General features: G+C 46.7%; 1 protein-coding gene across 1 annotated transcript in view; it reads right to left on the bottom strand.

The window, feature by feature from the left end:
• The window catches only part of LOC114667772 (phosphodiesterase 4A, cAMP-specific), a 649,415-nt gene that overhangs the window by 36,437 nt on the left and 596,260 nt on the right, over positions 1-16,718 (bottom strand). The window contains 3 exon segments of the mRNA XM_028823210.2: positions 632-644; positions 646-711; positions 713-727. Of these exon segments, the coding sequence (XP_028679043.1) occupies positions 632-644; positions 646-711; positions 713-727 (94 nt within the window).

The following is a 16,718-nucleotide window of genomic DNA, read 5'->3' as shown; positions in this document are numbered from 1 at the left end:
CCTATTTTAGGCAACTCCTGCTTTACCTTTTGTGCTCTTTGATGTACCATTGTTGCAGACCATTTTCTTGATGATAAGTCTATTTATGAAGACCTGACATGTATCCTTATCGTTACTAACCCCTTGACCTAAGAGGATTTTTATTATTTTATTTTTGAGAGTCTGTGTGCTTTGGAAATTCAAGATCATGACACTGGACTGTCGGGGATTTTGTAGGGCACTCACTGTGCAAAAGTCCTAATGTTTGCTGGGTGGTCAGGCATCTGATCAGCTACTGATGTGACCACAAGGACCGATCTGAAGTCTGGGCTTGACCAACCCTGGCCGGGTCAGCTGGGTGAGGGTGTCTGATGTTGGAAGACCCGAAACTCTTGATGATCCTAAGTTACATCACTGATGGATGCACCCCCACAACATCCCTAGGGATGAATGTCACAACCATGATTTCTAGTTTTTGTCTAGTTATGGAAAGGTCTGTCTACCCATTCGATTAACACCTTCTCGTCTTATGTGTACCATTAGCTTTGAATTTCTACAAACAAGAAATGTAAAACTAAAGAAGCCACCAGCGAAAGGCCCACATATGTCCTAGTTGGTCACAGTTAACAGTATTGCAGAGAATGCTGCTTACCTAGAAAGGTGTTGGGAGATGTATTCGGATACCTGGTTGCCCGATCGACTCATCTCCGAGAGGTGACTCAACTCCCGGTTTCAACATTCTCTTGAACTGTAGGGGAAAACAAAACAAAAGGAAGATGAGTAAGACATTCAACAATCATCACCAAGTGTGCAGCAATTTGATGAAGCAGAGAACATCTGGGGCATTAATGATGTCATTCTCAACTTTGTTTGAAATCCAGCTGTGGCCAACTGAACTGACTGGACATCACTTAGAAAGGCACACATCTACTTGTGTGTATGTCGGGGGGAAAAAAACTCAAGCTATGAAGTCTAAGGAACTCTCTGTAGACCTCCATGATCATATTGTGGTGAGGCCATCACTCAGGGTAAGGAGATTAAACCGTTTCCTAAAGCTTTGAGTGTTCCCAGAAGGCCCAGTGGCCTCGAGAATTGTGAAATGGAAGAAGTCTGAAACAATCAGGAGTCTTCTTAGAGCTGGCAATTCAGCTAAACCGAGTAACCGGGCAAGAAGAGTTTTGGTCAGGGAGGTGACCAAGGGACCCAATGGTCACTTTCTAACAGAGCATCAGAAGAACTCCATCAATCAGAGTGGCTGGCTAGACAAAGACCACACTTGAGTAAAAGACATAACGACAGTTTAAAGAACTCTGAGAGCCTGTGGGAAAATATGACGGTCTGGTCTGACAAGCCAAAAACTGAACTCTTTGGGCAGAAACTTCAAGCACTATGTCTGATGGAGACCAGGCACTGCTCACCACCTGCCTAATCCCACTCCTACAATGAAACATGGTGGTGGTGTCAGGAGAGAGCTCCATGAGGATCTAAGCATGGAAGAACCAGGAGAACAGTCGCTACCAGTGCCGACTCTAACTAGGCAAAGGCAAGAACGTCACACCCAAACCACAGACTCATGAAGGCAATTGTCAAACATATTACTACAGATGAAGAGTGGGGTGGCTCCCTTTGGGGTTTTCACATACCCACATACAGCTGTTATATCAGGGGTCCCCCCTTTGAAGATCTACACAAGATGAAGTTCAAAACAGCACTTCCTTTTGGGAGTTTCACGCGAGTTGCACACAAACGTCAGATCAAACAGTGATGCTCCCTTGGAGATTCATGCGAGTCACACATGAATCTCGTATTAAAGAGCTGCTGGGGAAAATCAGATAATGGGAACCGAAGACGGCCCAGAGCCCACCTCCTTCCCAACACCAACCATTACATCTACTACAAAACCTGAAAACTCTGCTACCCTATACGACTGCCAGGTTGGCCCATATGGTAGACGTGACCCTGATAGCTGCTAAATTCTGCCCTCACCTCTGGCTGGAAATGTCCACATAATAATAATAATAATTCATTACATTTATATAGCGCTTTTCTCAGTACTCAAAGCGCTATCCACACAGGGAGGAACCGGGAAGCGAATCCACAATCTTCCACAGTTTCCTTACTGCAAAGCAGCAGCACTACCACTGCGCCACCTGTGAGGACTAAATTCTCTTTCTGTATCAAGTCTCGCTTTTCACTTTCTCGTATACGAAGTGTAGGGAAAGTATTGGAATCCACCAAAAATTCCATGTTGAGATTTTTTTATGAGTCTCTAACGTTTAAGACCTCCCTGAGTCCAGAAATACCATTTTCAGAATGATGTCTGTATGTCTGTCTGTGTGTGTATATAAACACCGTAACTTGAGTACACTCTCACTTTGGGTCAACCAAATCTTGCATACAAGTATTAGGTACAAAACGTAGATTTCTATCAACTTTTGGGCTATTCCCGCTAACCAGGAAGTGGTACTTTACCTTTTATTCATGCAGCTGCAGAGTCAGATTTATTCAACTTTACTTTTATAATAATTGTCATATATTATTTCATTGATTTATGGTTGATGGTTTTTGAATGTACAAAATATAAAAATTGAATCCTTGTCTTGTGGTTTACTCCTCAGAGTCGAGGGGCGACCACTCCTGATATTTTTTAAATCTGATCCTTTTGGAATTGTCGTCAGCAAAGACCAACGGGGCAGCTGGCACTGCAGTGATAAATGAGGCTGGTCTAAGCATGGCGGCCCCAATGCTCCTTAGCTTTTCTTCTTCTTAATGGGATCAGTTCCCTCGCTTGCTCGTCGTCCCGAAGGTCTCCTTTATTTTCAGTTTTAAAGTAGCAGAGTTTGGTTGATTTGTATTATGGGGTGTTGGGGTGCAAAGTGGGCACCAAGCACTGGGTTTTATTTTATTATAATTCTTGTGAAAATGGTTTGTGTTTTCCTTTAAGAAGCTGGCTTTTGTATTTCAATAAACATTTCATCATAAAAAATAAATAAATAAATGGCCAAGACAAGAGTATAAGGAGGATATAAATTAATAAAATGAGTTACTATATAAACTTTACACTTGTAAGACATGAATGGTTCTTGTTAACCTGTGACTGTTACGGCCACAGCCTAATGAACGGCTGACACACCCTGCAGAGCGAGCATCGTCACGAAGAACAACATGGAACACCAAGGCAGTTGTGAATTTGTGAATTTCCCCTTGGGATTAATAAAGTATCTATCTATCTATCTATCTAGATCACGTCCATCGCGTAATCCGCTTCATGATTGCTGATGCCGGGACTTTTGTTTGGGACACTAGGCACATTCATGGGCACACCAGCACCCCCTACACGGAGTAAAGTCTGGAGATACCAGTTAGCTATGGGGACTGAGAGGACAACAGGGACAGCAGGAGAAGACATCACCCCAATACAGAGGGGAATGTGCAAACGTCCAGCTGGACGGCCAAGGAGGGATCTGAAGAAGGTCATCCACCAATGTGATAGATAGATAGATAGATAGATAGATAGATAGATAGATAGATAGATAGATAGATAGATAGATAGATATATAGATAGATAGATTAGATAGATAGATAGATAGGATTCCCCTAAGTGGAATTGAAGAGTCGCATAGTGTGGCGGAGGAACAATCTCCTCAGTCTGTCAGTGGAGCAGGACAGTGACAGCAGTCTGTCGCTGAAGCTGCTCCTCTGTCTGGAGATGACACTGTTCAGTGGATTCTCCATGATTGACAGGAGTCTGCTCAGCGCCCGTCCGCTCTGGCCACAGATGTCAAACTGTCCAGCTCCATGCCCACAATAGAGCCTGCCTTCCTCACCAGTTTGTCCAGGCGTGAGGCGTCCATCTTTCTTTATGCTGCCCTCCCCAGCACACCATCGCGTAGAAGAGGGCACTCGCCCACAAACGTCTAATAGAACATCTGCAGCATCCTTATTGCAGATGTTTGAACTCTATACCCCAATATGGAGCTCCACAATACGGTCCTAATCTTTGGTAACATGGTTTTATAAATTGCATCTGGGGAGATCTAAAATGATCGGGTCAGTTCCTCTGATCTCACAGACTCGTAAATATCCAGTATGGCAGGTTTGGTATTTAATTGAGGACATTCCATTGAGCCTGGGAACCGATCGCAAGCAGGGATGAGTTTGCTGGAACAGGACTGGGATGAAGGTCGCTCTCATGACCTCCAGAACATATACAACATATCCGCGAGTTATCCTACTCTTGGGAAATGTCAGAGCCCAGGGCAAAGCTGGGGTACAGCAGGAGGAAATCCACAAGCTACTACAACAATAAATATTGAGCTTAATACTGATACGTGAAAAAATGAGAAGGGGTTCATGAGAAAATCCCGCATGAGTCATGTGAGCCTGTTAAATACAGTAAGCCATGTGTGTTTAGGGTAAATGATCCAATTATGGCTCTCTGCTGCTATAAAAAACGGGAAACTTGCTAATGAAGGTTTATTGGATAGATTGGCAAATGTGAATCTTGTGGCAAGAGCAAACATCTCGAGATGGCTCTCGATTTCTCGGGGCACTCTGCTTTAAAATGACACAAATTTGTTGATGATGATTTTGGCAAAGCGATGCTAAAAGCCCCAAAGGAAACAGACCTGATATGAAAGCTGAAAACCTTCTATGCTCACCAACTTGGGGCAGGAGAGCGACTGCCCTGGAGGAAGACTCGACCTGCCAGGCTCCATCTTTGTAAACCTAAGTGTGATAAAAATAAGAGATACACACTTCTACAGTAGACTGGAAAGAGTTTGGTGGGCCATCGGCTACACATGTTGTCAGGGTGGGATTCACATCTCCATCTGTGACCTCTGCTTTCCATACAGTCAAGTGAAAAAGTAAGTACACCCTTTGGAAACTGCGGGTCTTCTTCAACATAATTTGAACATCAAACATTAGATCTTCACGCCAACTGTGCCTACAGATAAAGGTGACATAGTTGAACAAACAACACATTAAAACTGGCATGGGGTATTCATTCTCAAATCTAAATGAACCAAAATGCAGATCTGTCACGAAAACATAAGTCCACCCCTCCATTGGTCATTGGTCAAGGAAAAGAGAGGTGTGAATGATCAGAACGTCCTGATGTGGGGTCCCAAGGTGGACCTGACTGAGGGTCAGGTGTTCACTTTGCTACTGAAGTGTGCGGTGTCATCGTGCCAAGATCAGAAGAGCTCTTTTAAGGCCCACCAAAAGAGGGTTGTGGATGTCTAGGGAGTCTGGCAAGGGATTTCAAAAGGTTACCAAACTATTTGAAATCGATCATTCCACCGTAAGGAAAACCGATCTACAAAGTGGCGTATAGACTTCAAACGACCGTGACATTGTCCAGGAGCTGGCCGAGGTGTCTGTCTGTCTGTACTAAAAGAAGTGAGGTCTGCCAGGACAAAGCCATTGGTGACCCAAACGAACATCAGACCAAGACTACAGTTCATCATTGAACATCTAGGCAAAGAGCAGAACAATGTGCTCTGGACAGATGAATCAAAGATGGAGTTTGTTTGGCTGGGCCACAGTAACAGTAGACATGTTTGACAACATCTTAGCAGAACCTCATACCAGCTGTGGAAATGGTCTGTTCTGGGTTGCTTTGCTGCCTCAGGGTCATCGAGTCAACTATGAATTCTACATCATATCAAAGTGTGCTTGAGGAGAAGGTGAGAACACCTGTCTGAAAACTGAATCGAAGATGGACCTTTCGACACGTTAATCACAGTAAGAATGGCTCGGAAAGAAGAAATGGAGAGCTATTGACTGGCCTGGTCAAGGCCCTGATGTGAATCCCATTGAAATGCTGTTGGTGGGGGGGATTTAAAAAGTGTAGAACATGCAGGAACACCCACCCATCTTGCAAACTGAAGGAAATTTATATGGAGGAGAGCTCAAAAATATTGGCGTGTCAATGGCAGGGACTGATTGGTAGTTCTGCAAAACTCAAAAGCTGCTGTTTACTTCTGGTCCCAACAATCCTGAAATGTCTTCTAAAGTTCAGGTTTTCGGAATACCAGGCAGTCCTAGAGGAGACCGTTCACGTCCGTCAAGCTCCTTGGGCGGGCTCATAGGTTTGCTGTCCTGCCCCAATTACTTGTGCAGATGCGTTTTAAAGGCCGCACTTTCAGCACTGTACAGAACTTCAAGACAAGGGTCCTGCAGGCTCATTTCCCCCCCCACACTGCGGCCCCCATGAAGAGCCACAGGCCACGTAGCACTGAACGTCAGAACGAGCGTCTCCGAAGGGTTTTGTGAAAAGTTAAAACAGTGAGATGGCGCGTATCTACAGCAGAGACAAACTGCTACGCCGCCCGTCTGTCTGCACAAAACCAGCACTTCCCATCACTCCCTTGGGCCTGGGCTTCATCTCTTGGATATGCTCTCTCTGTAATGTGAAAGGGGCTTTTATAAAGTAAAGGTGGGCTGGGTAACAGGCTTTTAGGGTTCTGTAATGCGACGGTCTTTTTACAAATGCCTCTCATTTCTTGTGTTTGCTGTGCTGAAGTTTCTCCTCAGTGGCGCACCACTTCATTTCAAACTGCGATCTGCGCTCTGCTGTCGGGCCCCGTGTGGCCGCACTCACTCTGAATGAGACGATATTCAGGAAAAGCTCTTGAATGAAGGAATCCGACCACAGCTCGTACACATAAACAAGCGTTACTCAGCATTAGAAAGATCACCGCTAATGTGCGAGATGGCAACCCAAACTACGCACTGAGCAGTTCATACACAATAAGTCTGATCTGGTTATTATAACAGACAGTGACTCACTCAAAATTCACACAAACTCAGACGTTGCCCTTCGATAAACGATGACTGACGAGCACGTCACAGTAATGGCACTGCGGCCTCATTGGCATCCTGGCTTCAAATCCCACACGCCCGGTCCAGCGTCTCCGCCACCGCCTCATGCCAAAGTCACTTAGATTAGGGTGACCAGGGGACTCCAAACTGGCACGGTTCGTATCAGCATGACCCCTGTGATGGATCAGACTTTGCCGAATACTACCAGGGTAGACTCGGGCCCACCAACCCTGAATTGGATTGAGTGGACTTGGAGAATGAATGAAGACCCTAAAACCTGACTTTCCCACCATGACCAGCACAGAGCATCTCTATGCCCACTGATGAATCTTCACAAACAGACAGACGGAAAGACTCGCTCCTGCCATGCCCTTGATATTCCTGCAATGGATGATGGCTCCTCATTAGGCAGAATCGGAGTGAGTGGGTTCATAAAACGAATGGATGGATATAAAGGATGGAGAGATGTTGTAATATTACAGCTTGATATCATAGTAGCACTGGAGAGAGCAATCCTGTCCATTAACACCTTTATGTTACCCATCCGTCCACGTTAAGACCCAACTAACAAGGAAGAGGCAAACGCCGGTGTTACGTTAAAAAAATCACCACACTGTACATCTAATACAGTGGACTCACAAAGTCTTCAGACCCCGTCACCTTCTCACAATTTATTGTGAGGTACGCATCACTCCATCAACACCATAATAACCCCTAATGGCACCAATACATTAAAGGAAAGTTTATAAACGTATTTCAAAATCAAACAGTGAAATCGGGCTGCATGGGTGGCGCAGTGGGTAGCGCTGCTGCCTCGCAGTTGGGTGATCTGGGGACCTGGGTTCGCTTCCCGGGTCCTCCCTGCGTGGAGTTTGCATGTTCTCCCCCGTGTCTGCGTGGGTTTCCTCGGGCGCTCCGGTTTCCTCCCACAGTCCAAAGGACATGCAGGTTAGGTGGATTGGCGATTCTAAATTGGCCCTAGTGTGTGCTTGGTGTGTGGGTGTGTTTGTGTGTGTCCTGCGGTGGGTTGGCACCCAGCCCGGGATTGGTTCCTGCCTTGTGCCCTCTGTTGGCTGGGATTGGCTCCAGCAGACCCCCGTGACCCTGTGTTTGGATTCAGTGGGTTGGAAAATGGATGGATGGAACAGTGAAATCTCTCGTTCCCAGAAGTACTCGGACCTTCAGCCTCGACTCTCCAAATAGGCGCGTCCTGCTTGCTCAAATTCTCCTTCAGCCGTTTGAGAATGTAAAGTGGCTTGGGGTCCGTTATAAGAAGAGTGACAAAATATCTAAGTTTATTTTTACAGAATGAAAATGGCACCCCCCAAGGATCATCAGGCCATCCTACCCAACTAAGCAACCAAACACAAGAGGCAACTGGCACAGAAATGACAGAGAGGCCAACTACAACAGTAACAGAGTCACAGGGTCCTTGGGCCAAAATGGGAGAGCCAGTTGTGAGAAAGCCCAACAGGAGTCTGATAGAGGCTGTGCAAAAAAAGAGAAACGATTTGGAAGAAGAGCTTGTGATGTCACGAGACTACAGTTGACCTCTTTGAGTTTAAAATACGTCCCAACACACAGGAAAACCAACTGCCATCCCATGCCGTCGAGCAATGGGAGGAACTCAAGAGCTTGTGGCCATCAGGGGGCAACACAGCTGGGGGCAAAAACTTGAGGAGAACCCGTTTGATCAGGATAAACACGGACATCACAGACAGACAGACAACCAAGTGAAAGGCACTATATAACAGACAGACAGATATGAAAGGCTCTATATTAGATAGATAGATAGATAGATAGATAGATAGATAGATAGATAGATAGATAGATAGATATGAAAGGCACTATATGAGACTGATTGAATGATTCCTAAAGTTCTTGCTGACAACCTCTAATACAAAGACATGGTAGATAAACTGGTAGATCAAATCGATATAACATAAGAATAAGGTTAGATCGAGTGATAGGTGAAAGGCATTATATAATAATTTATCCTCAAGAATTTCCCAGCACACGGCTCCATTCCTCTTCCCTACGGTAGTGAGAACACTTTATTTCCCCTAGTAACTGACTGGGCCAACTTCAAGTTGAACATCAGTCTCACCTATGGGGTAAGCCAGGAGTTGTCGGCCAAAAGCCCATGAAGACCTGGGAAGGACCCACAGACTCGACACGGACAGCGACCAGCATGGTACCCCAACCCAAATCCCCTGAGCTGTGACCTGGCCGTGGTACCCACAGTGTCCTCAGTTATGAACGTTTTCACACACACACACTGTATATACATTCTCAAACTCATGGGGGGCCAGAAGCCTTTCTTCAAAGTACAGTGGGCAAGGCAGGAAAAAAAAAAAACCTGTATAAGGTGCCAGTCTATCACAGGGCAAACACCCACACTGACCTGGGCTCTCGATTTAGAGTCACCAGCTAACCTAAAGTGCACGTCTTTGGGAATGTGGGAAGACAACTGGAGTTCCCGCTGGAGTTAATGGAGTCAAGTCTATCCAGACACAGGGGGAACTTGTGGGATTTGCACCCCATGACCAGGTGTGTTAACCACTGTACCACCATTAATAATCTCATATATATTACTATATCTTGGCGTTGCACTCCATTTTTATTTGTATAATCCGATCTTAATTTAATTTTCCATATTTCATTGTAAGTAATACTCGTGAAGCACACAGAGCTACAGTCATTAATAAACTGCCAAGTGTTCTGAACATGTACATACCGTGTCCTGTCACGAGATGGGTTTGCAGGGACTGGGCTTTAATTACAATGAAGTGCCCACCAGGTTGTTGCCACCTAAGATGTTTTGAATTGCCAGACCACATCAGGTCATAAGCTTTCGATTACAGTCCTAGCCGCATCAGTTTGTGTGTAATCGTGTGACAGACGGACAGACTGCCATTAGTGTTTTATATATATAATTGGTCGTAAAATCAATTTCAATTTTATTTGATTAAAATCTCCAGTTAGTATAAACCCGCACATTACAATCACTTATACTTTTACTGTATTGTTTTTCTGTTAATTCGGTTGAAGTCCTTGCTCCAGGTTCCATCTACAACACCAAACTCAGTTCACTAAAGACAACACGCCAAGCGAGAGCCGCCACGCTTACCTTGATATAACCCCAGGAAACGGAGAGAAGGTAGTTAATTTCTGGCATTTTGACGCGTTCAGAGAAGCAGCAGCGCTTCTCAATGCACTCAGTTCAGTTTCAAATTCTAAGCCGACGAGAGACGAAACAAGACTCCCAACAATGTTCTTCTCTCTTTCTTAAACACCGAGAAGGACGTGAAGCTTCTTGAAGAGGACCTGCACGACACAGGTGTGGACGGCAAAAGAACAAACTTGAATTTCCATTCCCGAGAGGTTAAACAGAAGACACCTGAAGGACTGGGAGGGTTAGGAGGAATGCAGCGCAGCCCCCAAATGAGCGCCCAACAGCTGGACTTGTCTGAGGTCCCCCTCTCTCTCTTTCTTTTCCTTTCTTTCTTTCTTTTCTTTAATTCTCTTTCCCCTGAAGGGTTCAGTTAAACTGGGAGCGAATCTCCTTTTGCAGTCTAACACGTAACAGACATGCCGCGTTCAGAGAGCGGTGCGTGTGAACAGATTGTCCGAATCGGTGCCGCTGCTCCTCTCTCCCCCTCTGCCTCCTCAAAATGAGTGTCTGGCCTCACTGTGGCTCGGGGTTTCTTCTTGAACCGCCTTTCTCCTGGAGCCGGCAGCACACGAGTTTTAACAATAAAACAGATGATGAAAGAGGACACGGCCCGTTCCAAACCGCGATGGACGTAATAGGCAGCCGAGAGGCGCTTTGATCTTCTCGCTGCCTGCTCTGATATAATTTTACACAGGCCCGCTGATCTGATAACCACTGGAACGGCTCGGCCCTCCTTCTTAACCAGAAGCACATGGTTGGGGGTGTATGGCGGTTTTGTGTGCATGTGGGGACGCGCAGCACTTCAAAGTCACCTTGATCCACTTGGCCCTGCTGTCCAGACATCCCAAAGCCAAGCAAACCAGCACCCCCTAAAAGAACCCATTGAGATGCACAATGGCATGAGGGGTGGCCTTGGCAGGACACCTGCACTGACCTAACAGGGCCATTAAAACGGGTAAACAGTGGTTGGTAATAACCTTGAGATGGGCATAACTGAACAAAGGTGAAAACATAAGTGCATTATTGGGGCATTGGGTGCCACTAACCTTCCACTAGAAGAATCCAAAGGTATGGTGGCATCACTCTGAACGTGTGAGAGCAAAAACCCTGCAATGACATTTAGGGGAAAAGTGCAGCACAGCATGTCCTTTGAATCTCCAGGCGTCAGTAAGAGACGCAAGGGGACATCATCCACAGAGTGGCACAAGTGCAACACGTACCCACGGAGGTCGGATGGGGCAGACCAAAAGAAGTCTTCACCCTTATCACACGGTGCGGCAGGACTGGTGCAAGGTGTGGGCGGCTATGTGAACAATGCCACACATGTGCGCCAGGGAGACACCTACAGGGTAGTAATTCCACTCGGAGCCACGGCTTGGCGCCGTCACTGAATGTCTTTTCTCGTCCTCTCGCTGCAGAATGGATGATCGACATCGATGACGTCCCTTCCAGCTTCTGACCTCCTAAGCCTGCCACTTCCTCTCCCCAATCCTGAAAACCGTCTCCTCTGCCATCTTGGGAGTCTGAAGAGGACGGCACCACATTTACGACATCTGCACTCTCTCGTGGTCTCTTCACACGTGGAGACAACAAAATAAGGAGCAAAGAAAAACACGCTTTGCACAGAGCAAATTACAGTTAACGTCATACGGTACCAAAGCTCCACGCTCGCCTCTACCCAAGACTGCGGCTACAGCAGAATAGTGATGGTCTACTAAGTGGATGAGGTGTCGGCGCACATGGAGAACAAACAGCACTTCCAAGTCATCTCCATCCACATATCCCAAAAAAAAACAAGCAAACCAGCACCCCAGTGGAACTAAAAGGACCGCTTCAGAGGCACGGTGGCATGAGGTGGCATCAGCAGGACACTTGCATTGGCCTGACAGATCCATTGAAATTGGCAATAATCTTGAGATGGGCAAAAAATAGACAAGGAGTAAGCACATGGGTGAAAGATTGGGCATCATCTTCCTTATACTACAAGAATCTAAAGGGGCATCACTCTGTGAGGATAAACCCTGAGGTAGCGTTATGTAAAACTTTGTGTCTGTTGAAACTGGAGGGCTCAACACGAGAATTAAGGAGACAGGCTGCTCCTGGTGGTCCTCCACTGAGTGAACTCAACACCATTGTAAGAGACGCCCCCGAGATGGAAAGGATGGGGGAAGGCAGCTTTTCAAGGACACTGCCTCCCCCAAAACGTTAGATGGCAGCTCCCCGGACTCCCGCAGGGCACTACGGGACATGGAGTTTGGCAACACAGCCCTGCTGGGTACTGTGGGTACCGCCAGGGGACACTGGGGGGAAGATGGTGGGAGAATAAATTCTCACCTTACCCGGAAGTAGAAATGGATCACGAGGACGGAAGTCCCAAAGTACTTCCGGGCTGATTAAAATCTAGAATTCTCTGTCTGACCTGGAAGTGCTGGAGCGTGGAAGCGCTTCCGGGTCCCAGCGAGCGAGCCGGAGTCGGGTGGAGGTGGACAAAGCTTGCTGGGGGGTATGCAGGAGATAAGAGAAAGAGAATTGTGTGAATATCATTGCATGTACTTGCCTGTGGTGCTTAGGGGCACTGAAATAAAGAAATTAAAATACTTCTTGGTGCTTTTACCTGGTGTCCTGAGTGTCTGTCTGTTGGGTTTAAATATGCAACAGTGACCCCTAGTGCCCACAACATACACACTGAGGTCAGCTGGGACGGGCCGTAGATGGAGGGGGTGGGAGGGACACGTCAAAAGAAGCCTTCGCCCTCATCTCACAGAGTGGCAGGACCAGTGCAAGGTGGTAGCAAGCCACGTGAACACACATGGAGCCATCTTCACCCACCTCTGCAAGATTTCAAACCCCTGCTCAGCGCGAGTGTAGATTGCTGGGCAGAAATGGCAAATGTATGCATTTCAAATGAAATCAGCAACACGATAAAGTGGGCAGAAAGCTGAGGGGTCTCACTGCTTTTTGAATACCCCTGTAGATCGACTCCAAAGAACTAGGAAAAGACGCTCGTATCATATCAGGTATACTGATAGTGCACCACAGACACCAACAATGAAAATAGAAAAGTTAAACGACCACTTCATACAACGGATGCCGTTCACTGAAGCTTCATACTTGAAACCTGTCTGTTATTTCACTGCCAACTGCAAACAGTCTTTTGAGCTGAAGGTTCTGGACGGCTTCTTCTCTGTCCGTTATCTCCATCTTGACCCGGTCACTCACCGGGTGTCTCCTTGCTCAAAGGCAGCTAGTGAACGTGTCTATGTTTGTGTGGGTGGGCGGGAACTTCACAATCACAGGACCTCTAATTGGTTGCCTCTTATGTCTGCTTGGAAAGCGGCTGCTGTGATTCGTTGCATTGGTGCAATGTCAGCATACGTAATTTCACCAATAAATTGGGCACCCTCCTGATCAGCCGGTATATGGGCCTGTCCTAGGGAAGACGAGACATCTGGTCACGCTGGTGTCATGCCATTGCCCTTACTCGGCACCATCATTGGCCTCAGTTGTCAAATAAGAAAATGATCAGGCGTCTCTGAAAGTTGCCGTGTTGTCTGCTCTCGAGTGTCACTCTTGGGCCCCACAAACTAGATGGGGGGGGGGGGGCACTTGGCACACCTACAGGGTGTACCATCCCTGCCCTGGAGGCCTATGCATTCCCACATTAGCATGTTCAGAACTCGTCATGCCAGTCTATTTCTCTCATTCTCTCTCTCTCTCTCCTCCTCCTCCTGGAGGCCATCTGCAGGACTTAACCTTGCCCTGTGCCACCCTAGAGGCATCATCTTGCTAGCTGGGCAACCCTTTCAGACTCTTCATTCACATTTTTATATGTTTGTGTAAAATAACTCAAAAACCCGGCCCAATTTCAATGCATCACAGTACACTGGCGCATATACCCGCCACACATGCAGCAGCGCCACCCTGCTTGGCCCGCCTCTGCACGTTCTGCATTCTTCAAGGTCCCTTCAAGTATTTTCTCTAATGAAAATTTGCCACAAACTCAGTCAGGGGAGCCTCTGTTCCAGTGACCAATCTAATCGCACAGAATAATCTCCATGGCAACAGGCAAGGTCTCCTTAGCAACTGCATCCTCACATTGTCCCGAGGCTGGCAGGGAAAAAAAAAAAAAAAAACACAACGAAAGAAGCAGAACAGCAGACATGGATACCAATACAGAGAAGGGGGCTGTGACAGGAACACCTGCAAAAAAGAGAAGAGGAGCCACACCAGGTGTAGAACAAACACCAAAATCACCCCCCGGACCAAACGGCCACTCTGAACAAACAATGTGACAATAACCAGCGACACCAGCACCTTCTACTGGCCCAGGCTGCCGTGATCAAGCACAGCATGTCCTTCACTTTAAGGTCCTTCACCCCATGGCTACCCCAAACTCAGACAACGAAGACGCCAGGGTGCACATTTCACCACAAGAGGGCAGCAGTTCAGCAAACCTGTCTGGGCGCCTGCTGTAAAACAACTGCATTGTGGGACATCTTGGAATGCTGCTCGGTGCTGCAAGGTGCTATATAAAAATCCGGAGGCGGGAGGTTCAATCTCAGAACGCTGTGCTATATAAATCACACGGCTTTAGTTTTCATTCTGGGGCTTCTGTTTAAATAGGAAGGCACTATATAAATCATTAGGGTTCTAGTTTGTGTCTTGGGATGCTATTCAGTACAGTAAGGCACTATATAAATGACAGGGGTTGCAATTTCAATCTTGGGTTGCTACTCAGCATAGCAAAGCACTATATAAATCATATGGCTGGAGTTTTAATCTAGGATTGCTGTTCAATATTGCAAGGCACTATATAAATCATTAGGGTTCTAGTCTGTGTCTTGGGATGCTATTCAGTACAGTAAGGCACTATATAAATCATAGGGGTTGCAATTTCAATCTTGGGTTTCTTTTTTGGTGTAGCAAGGTGCTCTACGGTGTAAATCATGAGGCTGTGGTTTCAATTCCCATCTCTACTCGACTGTGTGACCCCGAGCGAATCTTTTCACCTGCCTGTGCTCCGTCTTCAGTATACGGTAAACATTAAAACTTGTACCTATTCTTATAAAGCCCCTCGAGTAGAATGGTGCTATATACACTAAATGACTGGTCTTTTCTTTTGGACAATGAGACAGTGTGTGATATAACAGACTTCTCAAGCTTTGCTCTTCTCGACTTGTGCCCGCTGAGCCCCTTGCACCCCTTAAATGAGACGAATTGAATACTCTAGTAAATTCCCCCCCCCCGCGTAATAATGCATTTCTTCTCCCAGACTGCTCTGCTCTTACCTGAACATGCTCGCCTTTGAAAGGAGGAGAGGAGGTTAGGAGCAGGCGCTGATACAGCTCACTGCCGCACCCACCACATGACAAACCACCTCAGGATCCCAGATTAGGACCCGAGTGCAGCCCTGTGACGGGTGACACCTCAGCGCCACACAAGTTCAGATGGAACAGTAGATTTTTTTTTATGGTGGCCACAAACCCCTAGGCTTTTCCCTGCAGGATGGATGGACCTACTTCTTGCAGGGCTGGTTGCAGATTAACGTCATAGCCAGGACGGCGCACTTGCAGGTTAAGGGCCTCACTCTCAAGGGCCCAACGAAGCAAAGTCACTTTTGGCATTTTACAGGTGGGAGGAAAAATCAATGGAGCCGTGAGGAGAAGGTGCAAACTCCACACACACAGCGGCTGGGTGCAGGACGTGAACCCAGGATGTTGGATACCATGGCCAAGCGACTTCACAAATGATTACAAAAAGAAAACAAAATCAAATCTCTTTATACCGTACACTGTATGTACACATGGAAAGCAACCAAGTGCCACGCACTGCCCACAAACTCGAGAGTTTGGGCAGGTGGAAGACAAATGACGTTTAGGTCATTCTGCTTCAGTCTGCTGCCTTTTTAAGAAACGTCTCTTTCCTCGGCTATTTTGGCCTCATTATTTTGCAGAGAAGAAAAAAAAAAAAAAGGCAAAAACAACAAGCAACGGAAAATGGAAAATTTGGCCAAAATGACATGTTTATCTAAATGATGGCAAACGCCCAGCTCCCTTGCCATCTGCCAGAGATAGTGCAGGAATGAAACTGGGAAAGTCGTCTCGAAAACAGCACTGGCTGACATCACCACTTCCCCTGACACTTTGGCTAATTGGGGGGTCTGGCGGGGGGTTGTTGGCTTTCAAAAACATCCAACCATCTGCTTTTCAAACCTGCTGTAGCCTGAGCAGGGCCACGGAGCAGCTGGAGCCGATCCCAGCAAGTATCGGACACAAGGCAGGAACACCACCTGGACATGATGCCAGTCCATTACAGGGTGAACACACACACACACGGGCGAAATAGGCATTGCCAGTCCACCTAACCTGCATGTCTTTGGTCTTTGGAAAGAGACGAGACAATTCTCCTTCATTTGCACCTGATGTCCTGAGGTTTGATTGAAAGAATTCTAATGGATGATTTTTATTGCTGGGAGTTCTGAAGACCTTGAGTGTACAGCGTTCTAGTCCAAGACTAATGAGGTTGTGTTGTCTTAGCTTGTCACTGTGGGTGTGTCTTTTACTCCCAGGATGCACTTTGGTCACATGTCACTGCACAGCTGCTGTTTGTGGGCATGTCTTTTACTCCCAGGATGCACTCTGGCCACATGTCACTGCACAGCTGCTAGAGCTGTTAGATGTTTTACATGGGGTGCTGCTTGCAGGACTCCAGATGTGGTCTCTCTAGTAACACAACG

Source organism: Erpetoichthys calabaricus, chromosome 17, assembly GCF_900747795.2.
Source record: "Erpetoichthys calabaricus chromosome 17, fErpCal1.3, whole genome shotgun sequence".
Taxonomy (NCBI): domain Eukaryota; kingdom Metazoa; phylum Chordata; class Cladistia; order Polypteriformes; family Polypteridae; genus Erpetoichthys; species Erpetoichthys calabaricus.
The sequence above is the reverse complement of the archived record's forward strand: the minus strand, read 5'-3'. Positions and strand labels throughout refer to the sequence as shown.